The 18,269-nt window shown below is 41.8% G+C and overlaps 1 protein-coding gene across 1 annotated transcript in view; it reads left to right on the forward strand.

The window, feature by feature from the left end:
* The window catches only part of LOC107707072 (lysine-specific demethylase 6B-like), a 31,486-nt gene that overhangs the window by 8,703 nt on the left and 4,514 nt on the right, over nucleotides 1-18,269 (forward strand). Inside the window, exons 3-19 of the mRNA XM_016510954.1 lie at nucleotides 4,633-4,731; nucleotides 6,118-6,210; nucleotides 6,528-6,651; nucleotides 7,331-7,426; nucleotides 7,505-7,715; nucleotides 7,958-8,209; nucleotides 8,331-8,489; nucleotides 8,913-9,419; nucleotides 10,581-13,696; nucleotides 13,822-13,948; nucleotides 14,101-14,206; nucleotides 14,362-14,567; nucleotides 14,773-14,870; nucleotides 17,141-17,209; nucleotides 17,382-17,530; nucleotides 17,664-17,778; nucleotides 17,909-18,096. Of these exons, the coding sequence (XP_016366440.1) occupies nucleotides 6,533-6,651; nucleotides 7,331-7,426; nucleotides 7,505-7,715; nucleotides 7,958-8,209; nucleotides 8,331-8,489; nucleotides 8,913-9,419; nucleotides 10,581-13,696; nucleotides 13,822-13,948; nucleotides 14,101-14,206; nucleotides 14,362-14,567; nucleotides 14,773-14,870; nucleotides 17,141-17,209; nucleotides 17,382-17,530; nucleotides 17,664-17,778; nucleotides 17,909-18,096 (5,518 nt within the window). The 5' untranslated portion in view covers nucleotides 4,633-4,731; nucleotides 6,118-6,210; nucleotides 6,528-6,532. The remainder of the gene's footprint in view (nucleotides 1-4,632; nucleotides 4,732-6,117; nucleotides 6,211-6,527; nucleotides 6,652-7,330; nucleotides 7,427-7,504; nucleotides 7,716-7,957; nucleotides 8,210-8,330; nucleotides 8,490-8,912; nucleotides 9,420-10,580; nucleotides 13,697-13,821; nucleotides 13,949-14,100; nucleotides 14,207-14,361; nucleotides 14,568-14,772; nucleotides 14,871-17,140; nucleotides 17,210-17,381; nucleotides 17,531-17,663; nucleotides 17,779-17,908; nucleotides 18,097-18,269) is intronic.

Genomic DNA, 18,269 nt, shown 5'->3' on the forward strand with positions numbered 1-18,269 from the left:
ATACACATGCACAGACATTATTTCATACACGACATAGTCGTGAGATGCAAGAAACATAGACATATGGCAAGAAATCTGTAGACGCGCCCATAACAACAAAAGACAATACTTTATTGAACCTTTTCTGATAAGAAGTGTGCGCTGCAAACGCGAGCATTTTTGACGATCGTTTCTGTCCAGTCTGCTCGTTTTATCGCGTTTAACCACAGCTGTCGTCGTTTTTTTTTTGTCTGGCAGTGGCAGCAGATATGCGATCAAATTTCTAATTTGAGGCTGTATTACGTCGATTCTGGCACCCAACATCACAACAAGATGATATTTTAAGCTTCATGTGTAGCCGAATCTGCGCTGGTTTGAATGGGCTGCCTCCAGTTTCCCCTTTGTTTTGCTGCCTCCCGCTAGCGCTGTGACGTCGGCTGATCCTAGTTACCTGTGGTTGGCCTGGCCGTGCGTCACTCAGAAAACAACTGGCCAATCAGAAGAGAGGCTCATGAATATTAATTAGACAGGCCAAAATCGACCTGTTCTCAGCAGAGCTCCTGAGAAAGGAGCTGTAAAAATATATTGAGATGGTTTTTGGTACTTATACCGCAAATATATATTCTTAAGGACATCAAAACCTAAAATAAAACTCCAGAACGGTGTAAAATATGGGACCTTTAACATGATGAGAAACTAGACACCTGACCAGTCCTTGCTTTCATTTTTTGGGCCATTCATAAATATGTACACACAGAGAATATGTTCCACAGGATGTTACATCATTCCCCGTAGTCCCTTTTAAGATACCCTCCCCTCTTTTGAGAGGCCCACTTCCTGTTGCTCTGACGACAACTTCCTGTCTTATCATATCTGTTCTGCTTTCTTTAATCTCACATGCTGGTATATTCACATTCACAGACAAACACAACCGCAGAACTTTCCCTGGCTATCCAGACAGAGATTTCAAGATATCTTAGGTCTGACCAATGGATAGAACCAAGTCCCCACCCTACATTTATTTTTCCAATAATCTGTGATGTACGTCACAAACCTGAAGAAAAGATCTGTCGTCACTTTCATTTCATCAAGTCAACAAGAGATCAGAATTGACCCTATAGACTTTCTTAATGCACATTTCTGGTCTAATTGTGAACGATTTGTCCACGTTATTTCAAAGCCTACATAATCTTTCATCGAAGTAACAACTCACTCCACCTCTGAAATGGTTTTTCTTTTTAGATGATGCCACTTTTCAGAATCTAATTAAGACCAACACTACATATTTTTTTGTTTGTTTTTCAATGCATATCCTTTCTCATTTAGAAATATGACGCGTTACAGAAGTAAAATGGTTTGTAAACTGTTTCATGTTAACTTCTCCTTTTATGAGTAATATCAGTGTCAGTTATACACCTCATTCTAGGTAATGACTAAGGGTGTTTTCTCAGCAGTGCTTACCACAGTGACAGCATGGTTTACTCTTAACAGGACATGACCACTAGAGTTACTAAGAAAAGCATCATGTTTCTCTTTGTGTCAACTCAACTAGAAACAACTGAACTGAAACCTGAATTCAAGATTCACATTATTAGTAAAATTGCTGATTTTGGTGTCATGTCAGGAATGACAGTGAGTATTTAGATTAGGGTCACCTGAGTCCTTCCCCTCTAGTAAGACAGTCTGAGCACTTTTATACACCACTGATGTGTCCTGGTTTATATATTAGCCTACATATGTATTCATTAACAGCTGATACCAGATGGACAACATTTAAGTGCATTTTAGTGTCAATATCATATCGTGATTGTTAGTGCTTATCTTCAAATGCTCCATCCAGATGGATTTATCATCTGTCTAGCAACCATAAATCAGGAACGTTGAACTAGGTCAAGGGCGATGACATGAAAACGAGAGCAGGGAAAACAATTGTGGTCTGTGCATAGGGGCCAGTCGTGAAAGTTTTTATTGTAATGTTATTTTTGTAAGGGTGGTGCAAGGTTGAGGAAAGGTTGTCACAAAGTTACATGTATGCGAGGAGTCGGCCAGAGAGTCAAACAGAAGCGAGCGCTGCATGTGTCCTCAGCTGAACTCACTCTCAGGATCAGGATGTACACTCTGTTGCATGTACGCATGTTTGTGTGGAGGCTATGAGTGTGGGCTTGGAAGGCAGCGGCGCCATTGTGACGACTCAGCCTTGCATCATTGGCAGAGGCAGACACACACACACATAGGGAAGGGAACAGACGCAAGCCTACTGTGACGTTGTGCTTCCTTGTGCCTCTGTGTGTGTGATCTCTATCTGAGGTGGGTTGTATAATGGCCACATGTGAACCCTCACCCACAGGCCCTTCCACCAGCTCACTGAGGAACATTCCAGCTCTCCCAATTCCCCTGCTCTTCTCATGTACCTAGCTTTACCACCAATCTGTTTTCCCTCTCCTGGCCTAATTCCTTGACTCCATTCCATGTCGTTCTCTTCCACATACTTGCTCGCTCAGCTGTTTTGGCTCTCCGTGTTGCTTCATGGTAGTTTCTGGCAGGAATGAGGACGCTGTCGTCATGCTGGGAGATGCCATCATTCACACAACCCGTAGCACTATTTTAAAATGGAATTGCTTTCACATTGCCATGTTCCAGATGTCAGTCCCCATCTATTTAAAAGTGATCATAATCTGAATCAGTTTTTGAAAGCATTACTTCAGACGTCATACCTTTTGGTCCAGCTGTATGGTTGGTTAGTTCTCACGGTGATTTCCTGAAGGTTTTTTTTTGTTGTTGTTTGATTGGACCGGGTTGGTTGTAGACGCCCACATACGTGGCCCTCATTTGGTTTGGTGTTTTCAGGCATTGATCTGGTAAGTGTGACGACCAAGCCAGTGACTGGAATAGTTGTTTGATGTTTATTGTCATGGGTAATTTTATCAAGCTGAGGGGCGATGTGGGGGTGAATGGGGAATTTTTTACAATTATAATATCGTCGGAACATTTATGATTTAAAGGTGATTTTAAATTTAAATTACTTCTAAAGAGTTTTTGAAGTATGAGTACATACACACGACATTTCTAGAAAACAGTTGGCTAAAGCATGAAAGCGAATAGAGATGTGATGCCTTGCAATAAACCAATAACCACACAACCACGTTCACTCGTATAATCAATTGCACCGCAAGCCACCTTTTTTCTCCTGTCTGATCGATGTCAGTGAGTTTCGGATTCCCCGGTTTGGTGAAACATAAAAAAAAAAAAAATCACTGTAATTTTACAGTTCATATGTTTTGCATCTAAAACAACGCACTGTGACAGATATCAATGACGGCACACTTTCAGAAATTCCCTATGCTGTCACTGAGGTGGGCGTACCCGATCACCTGACCGTAAAGAGTGTGTGAGAGAAGGGGGCAGAGTCTGGCTTGTGGGGTAAGCCCTTTCCATGGTTGAGTCATGGGAGTTCCCCAGTTATGCAGCAGACCGCTAGCTATTATCAGACCTAATGTATGTGTGTTTCGATATCTCTCTTACAATAATAAGAATCAGTTTCGGAGTGCTGTATTGTTCCCACATTACTAGAAATCTATATTAGTAGTAATCCAAAACATATTCTCGTAAAAGCAAAGCTGTAGCAGTATGATTTGTCTGAAATGTGGAAATGTAGTATGGAGAAGTTTCAGTTTGCGTTTGTGTTTTTATACTATGAATGTACACTGAAAGCCACTACCCACAGCTGTCTGCCTCTGCAGTCTTCAAACTTTTTTTAGGCAAAAGACCTCCCAGTTGGACATTGCAAAAAAATAAGTTTTAGCATAAAGCTTTAGCTTTTTTGTTTCACTAAAACTGGTTTAAGTTTTAAACCAGTAAGTTTTTAAACCATTACACAATAATATGGCAGACTCACTGCTGAAGACCCTTGGTTTACTCTGTGTACGTGCCTCTTTTATACAAACTTACATTTTTCTCTTATGCAAAAAACATGCACATATACCAACCACTGAAAACACTTTCTACTTTCTATAAACCCATCAATTCCACCTTTATTTCTCATGGGGTGTTTTTCCTGAGCCACAGTTTTCACATGTGATTGTTGGCTTTCCACACCGATATGTCTCTATGAGAGCCAGGCCTGTGTTTATTCAGACACCTCCCCACAATAACTCTCACCATTGTGTGTGAGAGACAGTATCATGGATTTCCTCTCACTGTTGTCCTGCTCACCCCCCAAGAGATTATAGTGTTGCAGACAGATTTCCTTTAGTTTATTTTTTATTTTCATGTTACAACTGACACATCATGGTTAATATTGAATAAATAATGTATTTATTTATTAGAGTGCAGTTTGTCCATATAAAATAGTTGTATTCTTTATTGTGCTCCTAATAGAGAATAGAATAATATGGGAAAAACAAATGAGTTTTATTCAATTTTTTTAACTCCAAATCGCAATTTGTCAACTTTTTCTCCTCAATGGAGTCATTTTTGACACCCTGTCTGTGATAGGGTATTGATGGCACAGCTGTGAACCCTGGCTGTTTTTACAGCACTTGTTCTGATGGGATGGAATGAAGCCAATGCAAAAGATCAGGAACGCAAATGAGAATAAACTCAATGCGAGTAAACTCAATGCACTGGTGATTATCTCTTTATCTCTTTCTACAGCAATCTACGACCACAGAGTCAGCTGAGATGATCAACTGTTGGTGCTAAACCCTAATTCTTCAGACGTTTGAGAAGTGGTGCTAGATGCTTATTTGACAGGTAGTGTGTGTGTGTGTGTGTGAATATGCAGAAACTGTTCTAAGAATTCAATCCACTGCAGGGTCACGATTATTTCAGTCCCCACTAGCAGCTAAATGCAGAGTTCTTGAAATATCGCAGAAGCCTTTTAATAGTGCGCGACACCATGAGCCAGAGAGGAGTGGGTGGGATCCTGTGCACTGCTCAAAATACGCGCACATACGTACTGTCTGACTAAACCTGCTGAGCAATGAATAGCTCACACACGCTGTATCCAAACAATCTCTGAATACTGCCACATACTTATTTATCGTTAGACTAATTTAGGCCTCATCACCAAAATTGCATCTTAAAGACTGTATTAATGGCTTGTAAATTTCATCAGTAAGTGTTACACTGCATGTTGAGTTTGTAACTCCGGAATAACCCATCAGGTTATACAGCATTTTATGGATGACAAGTTTTGCATCTGTGGCCTATTTGATTGTATAATAAGTGTGTGTGGATTTATTTTATGCTATAGAAAGAGAAAGCCTGTGCGTGTCACACTTGAAATGCTTTTGCCAAGTCCATAATTAGTGTGCGCTAGGCGTCCTTTGCTGTATGTGTATGTATGTGCGTGTGCCAAGCGATTTCAATCGGGTGTGTGCACACACTTGCCAATATTTGTGCATCCAGCGTGTGCTCTGTGTGCCATGTGTGTTTAAAATGCGTGGGAAGCTCAGTGTGTTTGCATGCATGGGTGTTTCATGGGAGCACAGCCGGTCTTCTCACTTTGGTGTCTCCCTAAAGAACACTTTAATTTTAGACCCGTCTTTCTTCCCTAATCTGTCCATCCATCCTGTTCAAGCCTTCTGCTGTTCCTTTCCTCCCTCCACCCCTTGCTCTATTTCTTTCTATCCTTTCCTCTCTCCATCATGCCTGGCCTAATGAGATTAACCTCGGTGTCTCTCTTGTCATAGACACACACTCATACACATGCAAATAATCAAACTCAAGCAACACAACACAAGTACACACACTCCTTTATGTACACATGCACACAGACACCGCTGGCTTGATTCCAGGGCTTTGCTCTGCTCGTCCCCTCCTTCCCATCACTCTCACCCTCTGCCAAGAGGCCCTAGGAAGGGTTATAATGACCTCAGTGTACTCACCCTACAGGTGAACACCCACAAGCCCATCTGTGCACCCTTTCCTCCCATTAGAATACAGAAGAGCACTGCACCCTAGAGGTAGCGAGTGGCACTGAAGTTCTGGAGGGTTCCTTTGTTATTAGCTGCCTTCAGGCCAAACACTCATACAGCCTACAAAGGATATGTTTTTCCCCTGTGTTTAATGGATTTGGCATTTTTTTGTGCCTCAACCTCTTATGCCCCATCTCTCCTCTTTTCTTTCTCTCTCCAGTTGGCAGGAGTAGCAGTAAACAGCTTCTCCGTCGTGTTGGTGAGTGGCCCTCTCTGTTTTGCAGTGGAGGGCTTCACACTCACAGCTAGTGTGGTAAGTACCCATGTGTACTGTTCTCTAACTAAAATAAGTAAAAATTACTAACTGAAATAAAAAATTAAAGCTAAATAGAAATATAAAAAACAACTGAGAAAAGCACAACAAAATGACTAAAATTTCAACTAAAATATAAATGTAACAGCTAATTCAAAATATTAAAACTAAAAGTATATAAATAATACTAAAGTAACAGCTAATAAATAGACTAAAGTGTAGCTAATAAATAGAGATTAGATGTCTGCTATTTTAAGTATTTTTCCCAGCAGTGACAGATGTATTGGCTAAGATATTAAAGATGTGTGTTTGTTTAGGCTGGATGCATCACACAGCAGAACAGTTCGCCGGGTGCAACACACGGGACCCTTTTCCTCTGGACGGACTCAACCGGGGACCATGGGCTCCCGTGGGCAGCCGCGCCTGGCCACCTCCCTCCAGGTAATATACCTCATGATCAGGGCCGCGTCATGCTTTTAGTGACTTCACTGATAAAGTTGTGTTAACTGAGGCTACGTTTACACGACAATGATGTAGGCAAAAACTGAAAAGTTTTTCCCTTGCTTTTTTAAAAAGTTTCACATATACACGACAACGTTTTCAAAACGATTCGCGTTTACACATATCTGCGAAAACGGCCAAAAACTCTGTATTACGTATACCAGGCCAGTTGTTGGCGCTGTCACCTTGTTAGTAAACAGTACCTGTTGCCATGTGTATATGATGCGTCTCCGCTGTTGGTTGTAATATTGGTTGTAAGTAAATCCACACTTTGCTGAAAAAGCGTTAGCAAACTCTTAAGCAGCAACAACACTACAGTGTACTCCGCCGTTGTTGTGTATGTTTGTTTGCGCTTGCCTTTAAAATCGACACGTACTGCGCATGTCTTCATACCTAACACGTACTACGCACACGCGTGACATTTTCAAAAACTTTCACTTTGAAACCCGTTTTCAAAATTATGTGTTTTCCGTCCCCAAAACGCCGTTGTCGTGTAAACAAACAGGCAAAAAGCATAAAAAGTTTCCCGTTTTTGGCTGAAAACGTTGTCGTGTAAACGGCCCCTGAGTTATAAGAAGGAATGATCAAAGCAAAACCTTGTTTTCTCTTCTCTTGATAGGTGCTTACCAGGTGTCAATCAGCACCAGTTCCTCCCCCATATGCCACCCAGTCACATGACTGGGCTAAATCATTCTAGTAAATTTTTAAACAATGGGTGAGTTTTTATTAAGCTTTATTGTCGTTTTACAAATACTTCTGGCAAAGGTTTGTTAATGTGTCCTTGTATTTACAGTCCCTTACATCGAGGAGATAAGCAAGACCTGTCTCAGGCTTTGTTGCCAGGATTGCAAAAGATGCCCCCTGCTCCTCCCAGGCCTTGGGAACCAACCAGAACTGGCCAGGGATATGAGCCATTGCCTGGTGATAACCACAACCGACTGCACAATGGCTACAACGCAGGACCTCCTGCACACCTCACAGCTCGAGCCAGTCAGCTACTGAAGGTGATTACTGACCTTATATTTCATTACTGTTCCTTTTATATGCGCTCTTGTTATATAAAAATGAATAGTGTTCCTGTATATATCAGTATTTTTAAATGTACAAGTTATGAAAGACTAGCTTTATATTACACTGAAGTTGTTATACAAATTTTTGCATTTAATTGAATGTATAGCGCACTTAACTGTGTTCAATAGTTGAGAGTACTTTTGCCAACTTCTCTTTCTCTTGCTTTATCCACAAGTACGGTGCTCCTCATCCTCAACTCCTAGCCCATGTCTCACGGCCCATGCCTCCATTACCTGATATATGGACTCAACCTCAGACTCAGCAGCAACCCAGGGGACCTCACTTTCATTCTGGACAGTTAAAACGCCCTGGGCCCCTACTGGGAGAGCACTCTGTCATTCAGCATACCCCTGCTCCATCTCTGCACAGGCCCATGGAGGACTGCCCCAGTCCGAGCAAGAGAAAGAAGAGCTCTGGGTCTGAACAGGTTAGTCGAGAGCATATCACGTCTTTTGATGTCCTCACCTCTGCATTTTTTGTACTAAAACTCGCCTTTAACAAGTGTTCTAAGAAGCCCTTTTTTTTTTTTTACTTTTTTCTTATTGCAGATGACTCCTTCAGCCATGCAACGCATAACTGGGCTGCCTGTACATTTGAATCAGCAGCCCTCCTCCATCTACCCCCCACCCAAACCTGGCTTTTGGAACCCATTGCACAAAGGAGGAGCACCCTGGAACCCGAATCGAACCAGAACCATCGATTGCCAGGTCAGTCATCACTGATCTGAATGTTAATATTCAATAATATTTTCTTGTATTCTGTCTGACAGTTTAATGTATGGCATCATCTGTCACTGCCACTTTATTAGCTTTCACAATTCACAATTTTTGCCCTGACTTTCCACTTGTCAGTGGAGATTGTAACAAAAGCCAGAAATCAGGTGCAAATCTATTTAGCAGGTTAAATATCTAGACCTGTCTGCAATCCAAGTAATGTAGTGTGAAATATGTTTTGACTGTAACTCACATCGCACAATGATAGAGAATCGTGTAGTGTGTGTAAAGAACAGCAATCCAACAAATTAGAAAGTTGTGTATTGTGTGACCGTTATTACTGACGTTGAGTCTTCCCTTTTGTTTTACGTTAGATGTGCTTGGCTTACTTGGCCAATTCCTATTCTCTATTTACAGGATTCAGCTAAGTCAGGAATTGAAAATTTCACCTATAAACCGCCTCCCTTGAATCCATCAACCATGTCTTCACTCACCATTCCCACCATAAGAGGCTACGAAGAAAGCAGGGGTCCTCCACCACAGTCCCACAAGACTGCTCTGTCACCACAGTCTCTGGGACCACCTTCACAGAACCCTCACATCCATCATTCTCCATACCCCTACTCCAACAACAGACATTCAGCCCAGACACAAGGGGAACCACGTGGTACTACTCCACAAAGAGGACATGGTTCTGGAGTGAGTTCTTTGGATAACCGGGCTCCACCACCACATACATCCTCATCATCACCACGGGCAGATGGGGTGCGCCCTGCACCCTCACCAGCAAACCACACCTCTGTGCCTTACAGTCACCCCCAATTCCAGCCTCACCCAGGGCTGGTCCTTTCCAGCCCACCAGCCAGCAACCAGGCCCAGGCCACAGTACCTCAGCACAACCCCCATAAACCCTGGAGGAATCAGGTAACACATACACACACACACACAGAATGAAAACCTATTTGATACACAAACAGATCTGCCTGCTTAAGGCTTAAAAATTACTGGCTGTTTAATATGAATAAATATTATGCTACACAATATATGCTATAAACCATAAATGTTATCAGTAGTTACTAGGGTTGGGTATCGAAAACCGGTTCCATTTTAGAACCGGTTCCAAATGTACAAGTACCGAGTATTTGATAAGACGCGTGCATTTCGATTCTGCCTAACGATTCCTGCGCTCGCATTTTAATGTGATTAAAAATGATTTAAGTGCAGGAACGGAAAGAACTTACGCCCTGTTTGCGTGCAGCACACACAAAGCGCGAGCACAGAGAACAGAGGTCGCAGTACGGGTTCCCGGTTTGTGTCCGTTCTCAAACTGTTCCGTGTATTTCCACTGTAGAAAAGGTTGTTCCGGGCCGAAACTGACTTTTCATATTTGTCGACCAATATGCAGAAAACTACGTCAGTATATCATCATAAACACAGCCGTTTTTGTCTTACGTGAACGTAAACGGATGAGAAAGAAAACACACATGTACAGTATTTTTAGATCTGCGTGCGTTCGGTGTTAAAGAGTTATTAGAATATAAGGGTGTCATTAATGTTAACCAAAGAACAAAAAATCATTCACTGATCTTGACTGAATATATTTAATAACTTTAATTGATTAATCTATATTTTATTTATGAAAAGAAAACTATGCAGTGTTTTTAAACTTTTAATTACAGTTTCTGTACCTGAAATTTTGTTCAGTTGTATTTATTTATGATATTGCTAATTGATTTGTTTGTTCCTATCTTATAACTGACTGTTTACTTGTCTTTAACACTTGAATATTTGAAATTTATATTAATCTAGTTGTTTTTGCTGTGGTATTTTTTTTTAAAGCATAGGCAAAATTCCTCTTGCAGTGTTCTGTAGGCTGCTGATTTTTGCTCGTGTTATTCAGCTGCAACAGAATGCTTTGTAATTGTTTGACTTAATTTTTTTATATTGGATTTTTTATCTTATTGGAATCGAAACTAGGAATCGATAAGTGGAATCGGAATCGATAAAATTCAAATGATACCCAACCCTATTAGTTACAATATTGTGTCCTATGATTTGCTGACTGTAATATTAATTTCCCTTTAGGAATCACGTGACTTTTCAGCAAGAGGGGATTCTCAGGTTGCCGCACGCCTTTCTCAGGCACCAAATAGGTTTGCTGGGGCCAAACAGGGTCCAGGGACACACCAGCGTGTGAGCCCTCCTCAGGCCCCTGCTCGAAAACCTGTCATTACCCCAAACCTAGAAACTCCTTGCTCTCTAAAACTATACACCAATGTTGGAAGCATTCCACCCTCTACCACCTCCTCCATTCCTAGCTCCCTGAGCAGTTGGAGAGCGACGGATTCTTCAGTGCTAGTCTCAAACCCAAACCATGTATCCATGATTGGTCAAAATCTAACACATATAGGGTATCAGGGTGTCCACCCTGGTGTTGGAACCCTTCCAAAACAACATAGAGGGGCACAATCTCAGATTCAGTCCACTCTTCCCCACACAGGACAGGGTAGACCTAACTACACCCCAGTGTCCTCTTCTCCCTCCAACCTAAACTCAGGACTTCAGAGATCAGGGGAGAGCGTCATCACCAGCAAGACTTATAACACTCTCCCTCAAGTCAGTTCACCTTTACATTGCCCTCAGCTTCCAGAACACATAAAAGTCAACTCAGCCCTACAGGCAATTTCTTGTAATTCATACAGCTCATCACCCATCCAAGCTTCCTCCTTAATTTCTCAGGCAAATACTACTGTTCCAGCCCCAGTCTACCCAAGGTCCTGTTTACAGCCTGCTGCCCTAAGCTCTCAGTCCATTGCTGATGCTTTAAATAAACTTGATGCAGAGCTGCAAGGCCACATGCAAGCAGAAGAGCGGAGGAGAGACCAGAATGAAGAGAGGAAATGGAATGTAGAACGACAAGAAGTGGAGACAAAGCCACACAGTGAGTCTGCTATCAAGAGTCTAGAACATTTGGTGTCAGGTAGTGCAGCTGAGCCTCCACCTCCTCGTTTGTCACCAACCAATGCACTCTCCTCCGTCTCACTTCCTAGCCAGAATTCACCATCTTATCCCTGGTTGAGTCGAGGAGGAGTGCCCCCACGTCTTTCTGGAACTCCAGCAAACGTTTTGGAACGGTCACAACCACCTCCTCTTACCCCCCAGACAGAATATGCCCGTGAGAAGCAAAGGCAGAGAGAGAAATGGAAGAGTGGAGCACCATCTCAGAATTCCACTGGGAATCCCACATACCCCTCAGATTCGGGTCTCATCAGCCCCTCCGAAAACCACAGCTACACCATGAAATTGAAGCCTGATCCATACAAAGATGTCACCATGCTGAAAACCTCTCATAATGCTGAGATTATAGACACTATTCCCAACCCTCCACCTCTGCGCGAGCCACCCAAACTTTACCAGGCTTTCCCCAAGGATATTCGTTCTTCATGCACACCTATCAGCACGACTACAAGCAGCCTTCAAAAACGTATGCCCAGTACAGGACTTGGTAGTCTGGGTAGCAGTGCTAGAAGTTGCAGTGGTGACTCTGATGGTGCCCAATTTGAGGAGGAAACTTCTGAGCTCTTGCCTGATGGATTGGCTAACATTATGAAGATGCTGGATGAGTCCATCAAGAAAGAGGAGGAGCTATATTCTGGTCAGAGTGGAGAACAGGCAGTACCGGAACCTCCATTTTCTACAAACGTGGTACCTATGAAGAGTTATTTATGCGCACCAGACCTCATGCCTGCCCTTAAGCAATCTCCAATTGAAGATTATCAGCCAGTTGGCCATGCAAGCCCACCTGTGTTAAGTCGGCAAGGTTCACTGGCATCTCCTTGTAGCCGTACTTCATTTGAGGAAGAAGAGGAGGTTCTTAAGGTCATTCCCAAGCCTGCCAATTCCATTTACATGCAGTCTCAAGAAAGCAGTCTTGCCACAACAGGAACCAACTATCGCCATAGTGACCTGGCCAAGCTGTATGGCCTTCCAGAGGTAGAGAAAAGTGAGTGTGAGGATGATGAAGAAGAAGCGGATCTGGAAGATGAAACTCCATCCTGTTCACCACCACAGCGGCCACACCTCCATCAGACAGGTGTGAACAGCATGTTTAAAAACCTTGTATCTGTACTTGAGAGCCAGAAGTACACCTACCGAGGTGGGCCCTTTGGTCGTCCTCCTCCCTCTGCTTTTATGGGAGTGAAGTACTCTTCATCTCTTTCACTGGAGCCTGACATTTGCAGACAACAACAAAGCACTTCTCCCACATCAGGTTCAGCCAATCACCCAGGCTTCAGCAGTCCAACGCAAACCCCTGCCATTAGCAGCTCAGGTCAGCCTCGTCCCCTCTCACCTACAGATTGGGCATCGGAGAGGAAGAGAGAGGATAACATAAGCCAGTCAGATCTTTTGGGCAATGATGATGAGGAAGACATTTCAGACGAACCCACAGGACAAAAGGATTCTGGAACTGTGAAAGACTTGTTGGAAAAACGACCAAAGCTGACCACCATCTCAGAGTCTTCACTAGCGGAGCTTGGTCATAGCTATGAGGTGAACAAACATATACTCCTTTATAAAGACCACTCAAAGGCAGAGTCACAGGAGACGTGCAAACCTGATAAAGAAAAGGACCGACACAGAGACCGAGAACGAGAGAGGAAACACAAACACAGTGGCAGTAGCAAAAAACATGAGGACAGGAAAGAGAGAAAGAAAAAGCACAGAGAAAGACACGAGGATGCGTCTCTTTCCTCATCCTCATCTTCCAGCTCCAGTCGACGGCACAGGGAGGGAAAGTCACACAAAGAAAAAAAGAGCCGGCAGGTACTGGGTAACCTGTACCTTCAGAGTAAGGAGTTTAGGGAGATGGAACAAGAGCGTGACGGAGACAAAAAGAGAAGTAAAGAGGAATGTAGCCGACCCCAGAGTGAAAGAGAAGAATGGGCACGGAGTAAAGACAACGGCACCAGCTCTGGACGTTCCTCTGATCTCCCATCAGCTTCTTCAGCATTATGTTCTGACGACTTTCAGAAACTGAAAGCACTGACAGATGGGCCACCCAAAGAACTGAAGATACGCCTCATAAAGGTAGAGAGTGGGGACAGGGAGACATTTATTGCTTCAGAGGTAGAGGAGAGAAGGATTCCTTTGGAGGAAATCACCATAAAGAACACAGCTAGTGAAATCATCAGAGCCTGCAAGTAAGCAATATTTGTGTGCAGGAAATCTTAAAAACAAATGATTTCTTGGCTGCAGTTGCAATTTATTTTGATGCGACTTGGACCATGAAAGGCCCCATCTAATACGTAATGTCTTGTTGTTTCAGGGGAGCTCGCTTGAAGGGGAAATTTAAGGAGTCATACCTCCTACCTGCCTTCTCTGTTAAACCAGTTTTGACCACAGAACAGCCCATCTGTCGAGAGAAACTCAACCCCCCCACACCTAGCATCTATGTAAGCACTGCAGTAGCATTGTCAGCATCTTCTGCCCCCCTGTGGTCTTTTTGTGTATTACATGCACAATAACCTCTGCTTAAGTAATGCCACAGTTGATGTTCAGGTGTAAAAGTTTGTCTTAATGACTCCATCTTGTTGTTTCTCTGCAGCTGGAAAGTAAAAGAGATGCATTCTCTCCGGTCCTGCTGCAGTTCTGCACAGATTCTAAGAACCCCATTACTGTCATCCGGGGACTAGCTGGCTCCCTCAGATTAAGTAAGTTTATGCATAATGTATAATGGTTGGATGGACAGATACTCAAGTCATACATTTTGTAACTTTTAACTGTTGCTGTTGTGGAAACTAAGTTTCATTTTTTCTATTTTTTATTTTTTAACTAAAATTCATTTTTCATTCCTTCCTCTTCATAGATCTTGGTCTGTTTTCCACTAAATCTTTGGTGGAGGCAAATGGGGAGCATGCAGTAGAGGTCAGGACCCAGGTCCAGCAGCCAGCTGATGAGAACTGGGATCCCAGCGGCACTGGCCAGACCTGGCCCTGCGAGAGCAGCAGGTCGCGTACAACAATTGCCAAGTATGCCCAGTACCAGGCCTCCAGCTTCCAAGAGAGCTTGCAGGTTTGAACGCAAGCATACACCCCCCTACACAACAAAAATTAGGACACCGTGTTTGTTAGTTTCCAGAGATTTATTAGTCATTTTGCAATTACTTTGTAATTCTTGTTTGTACAGTTCTGTCTGATATAAACTATAAAATGAATGTCATTTGAATCATATACATCATGCACTCAACATGCACCTATACCATTGTCTGCCTTTAAAGGAAGAGAAGGGCAGTGACAACGAGGAGGATGATGATGATGAGAAATTGGCCACCAACTCTGAGAATACAACCAGTAACTCCTCAGCTCCCAGCTCCAGGTAAGTCTTTGAAATTTGTCCAAATATCTGCATTTGTTATTTTATTTATTTATTTTTACTTTTCTATATGTATGTATGGTCTGTGTACCTGAGGTCATTTGATTTTCTACTTATAAATAAATAGAAATGAGAAACGTTTTGATTTTCATTTTTTGTTTTTAAGAAACGGAAAATGAAAATTTAGCTAGATTTTTCGTATATTTGTTAATTGGCAAAAAATTCGATTTGTTTCGTATTTGTGGGCGGCCCTGAAATGCCCCTTTCATCCCCCATCTTCTGTACTACACCGTATAGGCTGCAACCGCGAGCTAAGTTCATTTTCAACAGGAGTGACGTGGCAGGCGAGCCAAACTTATTCACACGAATTCTGCAGCTTTGTCATGTAGGCTACTAGCGGCGCTTACAAGATTAAAATAAAAAATCTATATTTTCACGGCTGCTACATGTTATTGACAAAACAGAAATGATTTTATTCATAACCAGTAAAATGGCATTTGACTTTTACTGTATTATCTAAAATGACATGGAATAAAATATGATACATGCTGATTTTAGCTTACTCATTTTATTCTAGGCCTATTTAAGAAAAACCTCACAGGTAACATGTTTTCATTCGCTGTTACAAACAACAGCAATTTGAGCTATACATCTCGTATAGAGTGGAACAAGTAGGCTACTGCACTTCAGGTCGGCAGAGGTGCCGACGCGGTCTCGATAACAGTGCAAAGAAACTCCATAATTTTTGGTCATACACCCACAATAACAACAAAACGTTACAAAACCCTTTTGTAAAATAAAGAAAACAAACAGAATGCGCTTTCTGCCGTCTCTGTAAACGTCTTTCTGAAACGCGTCACAAATATGAACCAAACAAAGCATCACAGACATAAGAAACATGTCTATGGAAAGACTGAAATGTCTGCCTTTAAACAATTCAAACTGAAAACAATTATTTTCTGTTCATGTAATTCGTATAAAACCAATGAGTGTTTCCCATCTGAGCTCATTATCTGTAGTGATCAAGGAATAAAGCTGAGGAATAAACCTTGTATTTACCTCAGAAGAAGAATACAATGCGATGCTGGGCTTGATTCAGTGGAGGAGATCATTTCTGACGAGAAAATCATTCATTCTTACATAGTTACATAAGCTTGTACTCATTTACTAGTTGGGCTTACGTGGAAAACTGAATCGATGCAGGACTTGAAATGGTCTGGAACAATGACAGTAAAGGCATTAATATGATCTCGCTTCAGTTCATAATTCCAAAGTATAGCCTATAATTGGGCCTTAAGACTAGACTAAATATTACGGTGAAAACTTGCGTAAAGCTTTATAAATAATATTAGTTATTTTTATGTGGTTTGGGGGTTTTTTCCCCATGAAACACAAACTGCTGTTATTTAAAAAAAAAAAAAAAAAAAAGAAGATAAATATAGATAAAGTAGAATTAAAATAGAATAGAAAGTGCTAGTTTATCTTGAAAGCGCCGCTAGTAGCTTACACGTCAAAGCCGCATGATTCTTGTAAATAAATTTGACTTGCCTGCGTGTCTCTCCTGTTAAATGAGTTGAGCTTGCGGTTGCCGCCTATACAGTGTTGTAGCTATGGAAGATGGGGGACGGAAGGGGCGTTTCAGAGCCGCCCACACATACAAAACAAATATTAAAGCATAATCACATTCTTACCCATTCAAAAAATACAGCAAAAATTTTGTTTGTCTGTTTCTTAAAACAAGTAGAAAATCGAATGACCAGAAGTTACACGGACTATGTATAAAGATCTCTCTATAATGGTGTTACTTAAAATGGTTTAATTTATCATTATAGTTCAGAGCAGAAACCTGTGGGGAAGATAATAAAATTTGGCACCAACATTGACCTATCCGATTCCAAAAGGTAAGACTACTGTGCATAAATGTGTAACCTTTTCTCATCATCTTATTTGGATGATATAAAAAAACTTAAATATGTAAAACTTCAAAACATAGTTGTGGATACAGAAATAAGAGGCTCCGCATGTAATGTGCAAGCATGTATACAAAACTAAATTGTGTTGTCTTTTTCTTTAGATGGAAGCCTCAGCTGCAGGAACTGCAGAAATTGCCGGCATTTATGCGCGTGTCCTCCAGTGGGAATATGCTGAGTCATGTTGGCCACACCATTTTGGGAATGAATACAGTACAACTCTACATGAAAATCCCTGGCTGCCGCACACCAGGTTTGACGCAACCACAAATAGCTTTAAAATGGTTTAATTTATCATTATAGTTCAGAGCAGAAACCTGTGGGGAAGATAATAAAATTTGGCACCAACATTGACCTATCCGATCCCAAAAGGTAAGACTACTGTGCATAAATGTGTAACCTTTTCTCATCATCTTATTTGGATGATATAAAAAACTTAAATATGTAAAACTTCAAAACATAGTTGTGGATACAGAAATAAGAGGCTCCGCATGTAATGTGCAAGCATGTATACAAAACTAAATTGTGTTGTCTTTTTCTTTAGATGGAAGCCTCAGCTGCAGGAACTGCAGAAATTGCCGGCATTTATGCGCGTGTCCTCCAGTGGGAATATGCTGAGTCATGTTGGCCACACCATTTTGGGAATGAATACAGTACAACTCTACATGAAAATCCCTGGCTGCCGCACACCAGGTTTGACGCAACCACAAATAGCTTTCTTGATTTATGAGTTGTAGAGAATCAAGGATAGATAGTCTGTTTTGGCAGGTAGTCGTATTGTAGTAGTATTGGTGTTAAATTTCATGTTCAATGCTTGTATCATCAGGACACCAGGAGAACAATAACTTCTGTTCTCTAAACATCAATATTGGGCCTGGAGACTGTGAGTGGTTTGCTGTCCATGACAACTACTGGGAGGCCATCAGTGATTTCTGTGAAAAGTAAGAAAGAGTTAAGAGTCACTTTACCAAAAGCACTGTCAAATGACACTAATAGTCAAACAATGTTTAATTCTTATATATTTTTGTTAAAATAAATACTTTATTAATAAGTTTGTGAATTTTCTCTCAGACATGGCGTCGACTACCTGACAGGATCATGGTGGCCGGTTCTGGATGACTTGTACCGCGCTAACATCCCCGTGTACCGGTTCATCCAAAGGCCAGGAGATCTGGTATGGATCAATGCAGGCACTGTACACTGGGTTCAGGCCGTGGGCTGGTGCAACAACATTGCTTGGAATGTGGGACCTGTCAACTGTGAGTAACCTACACAATAACCTTTTAAGAACCTCTGTTCTGTTTATCATTCAAAAAGTGGTGGCTTTCGGGTGTTTTAGTGCCTGTAGCTGAAAATTATGATTTTTTCATTGTCATTACAATAACATATGCATGATGTGTGCCAGGAATAGCATACTTTAAGTGGCAAATAA

Source organism: Sinocyclocheilus rhinocerous, unplaced genomic scaffold (assembly GCF_001515625.1).
Source record: "Sinocyclocheilus rhinocerous isolate Xijiao unplaced genomic scaffold, SAMN03320098_v1.1 scaffold865, whole genome shotgun sequence".
In the NCBI taxonomy this organism is placed as follows: Eukaryota; Metazoa; Chordata; class Actinopteri; order Cypriniformes; family Cyprinidae; genus Sinocyclocheilus; species Sinocyclocheilus rhinocerous.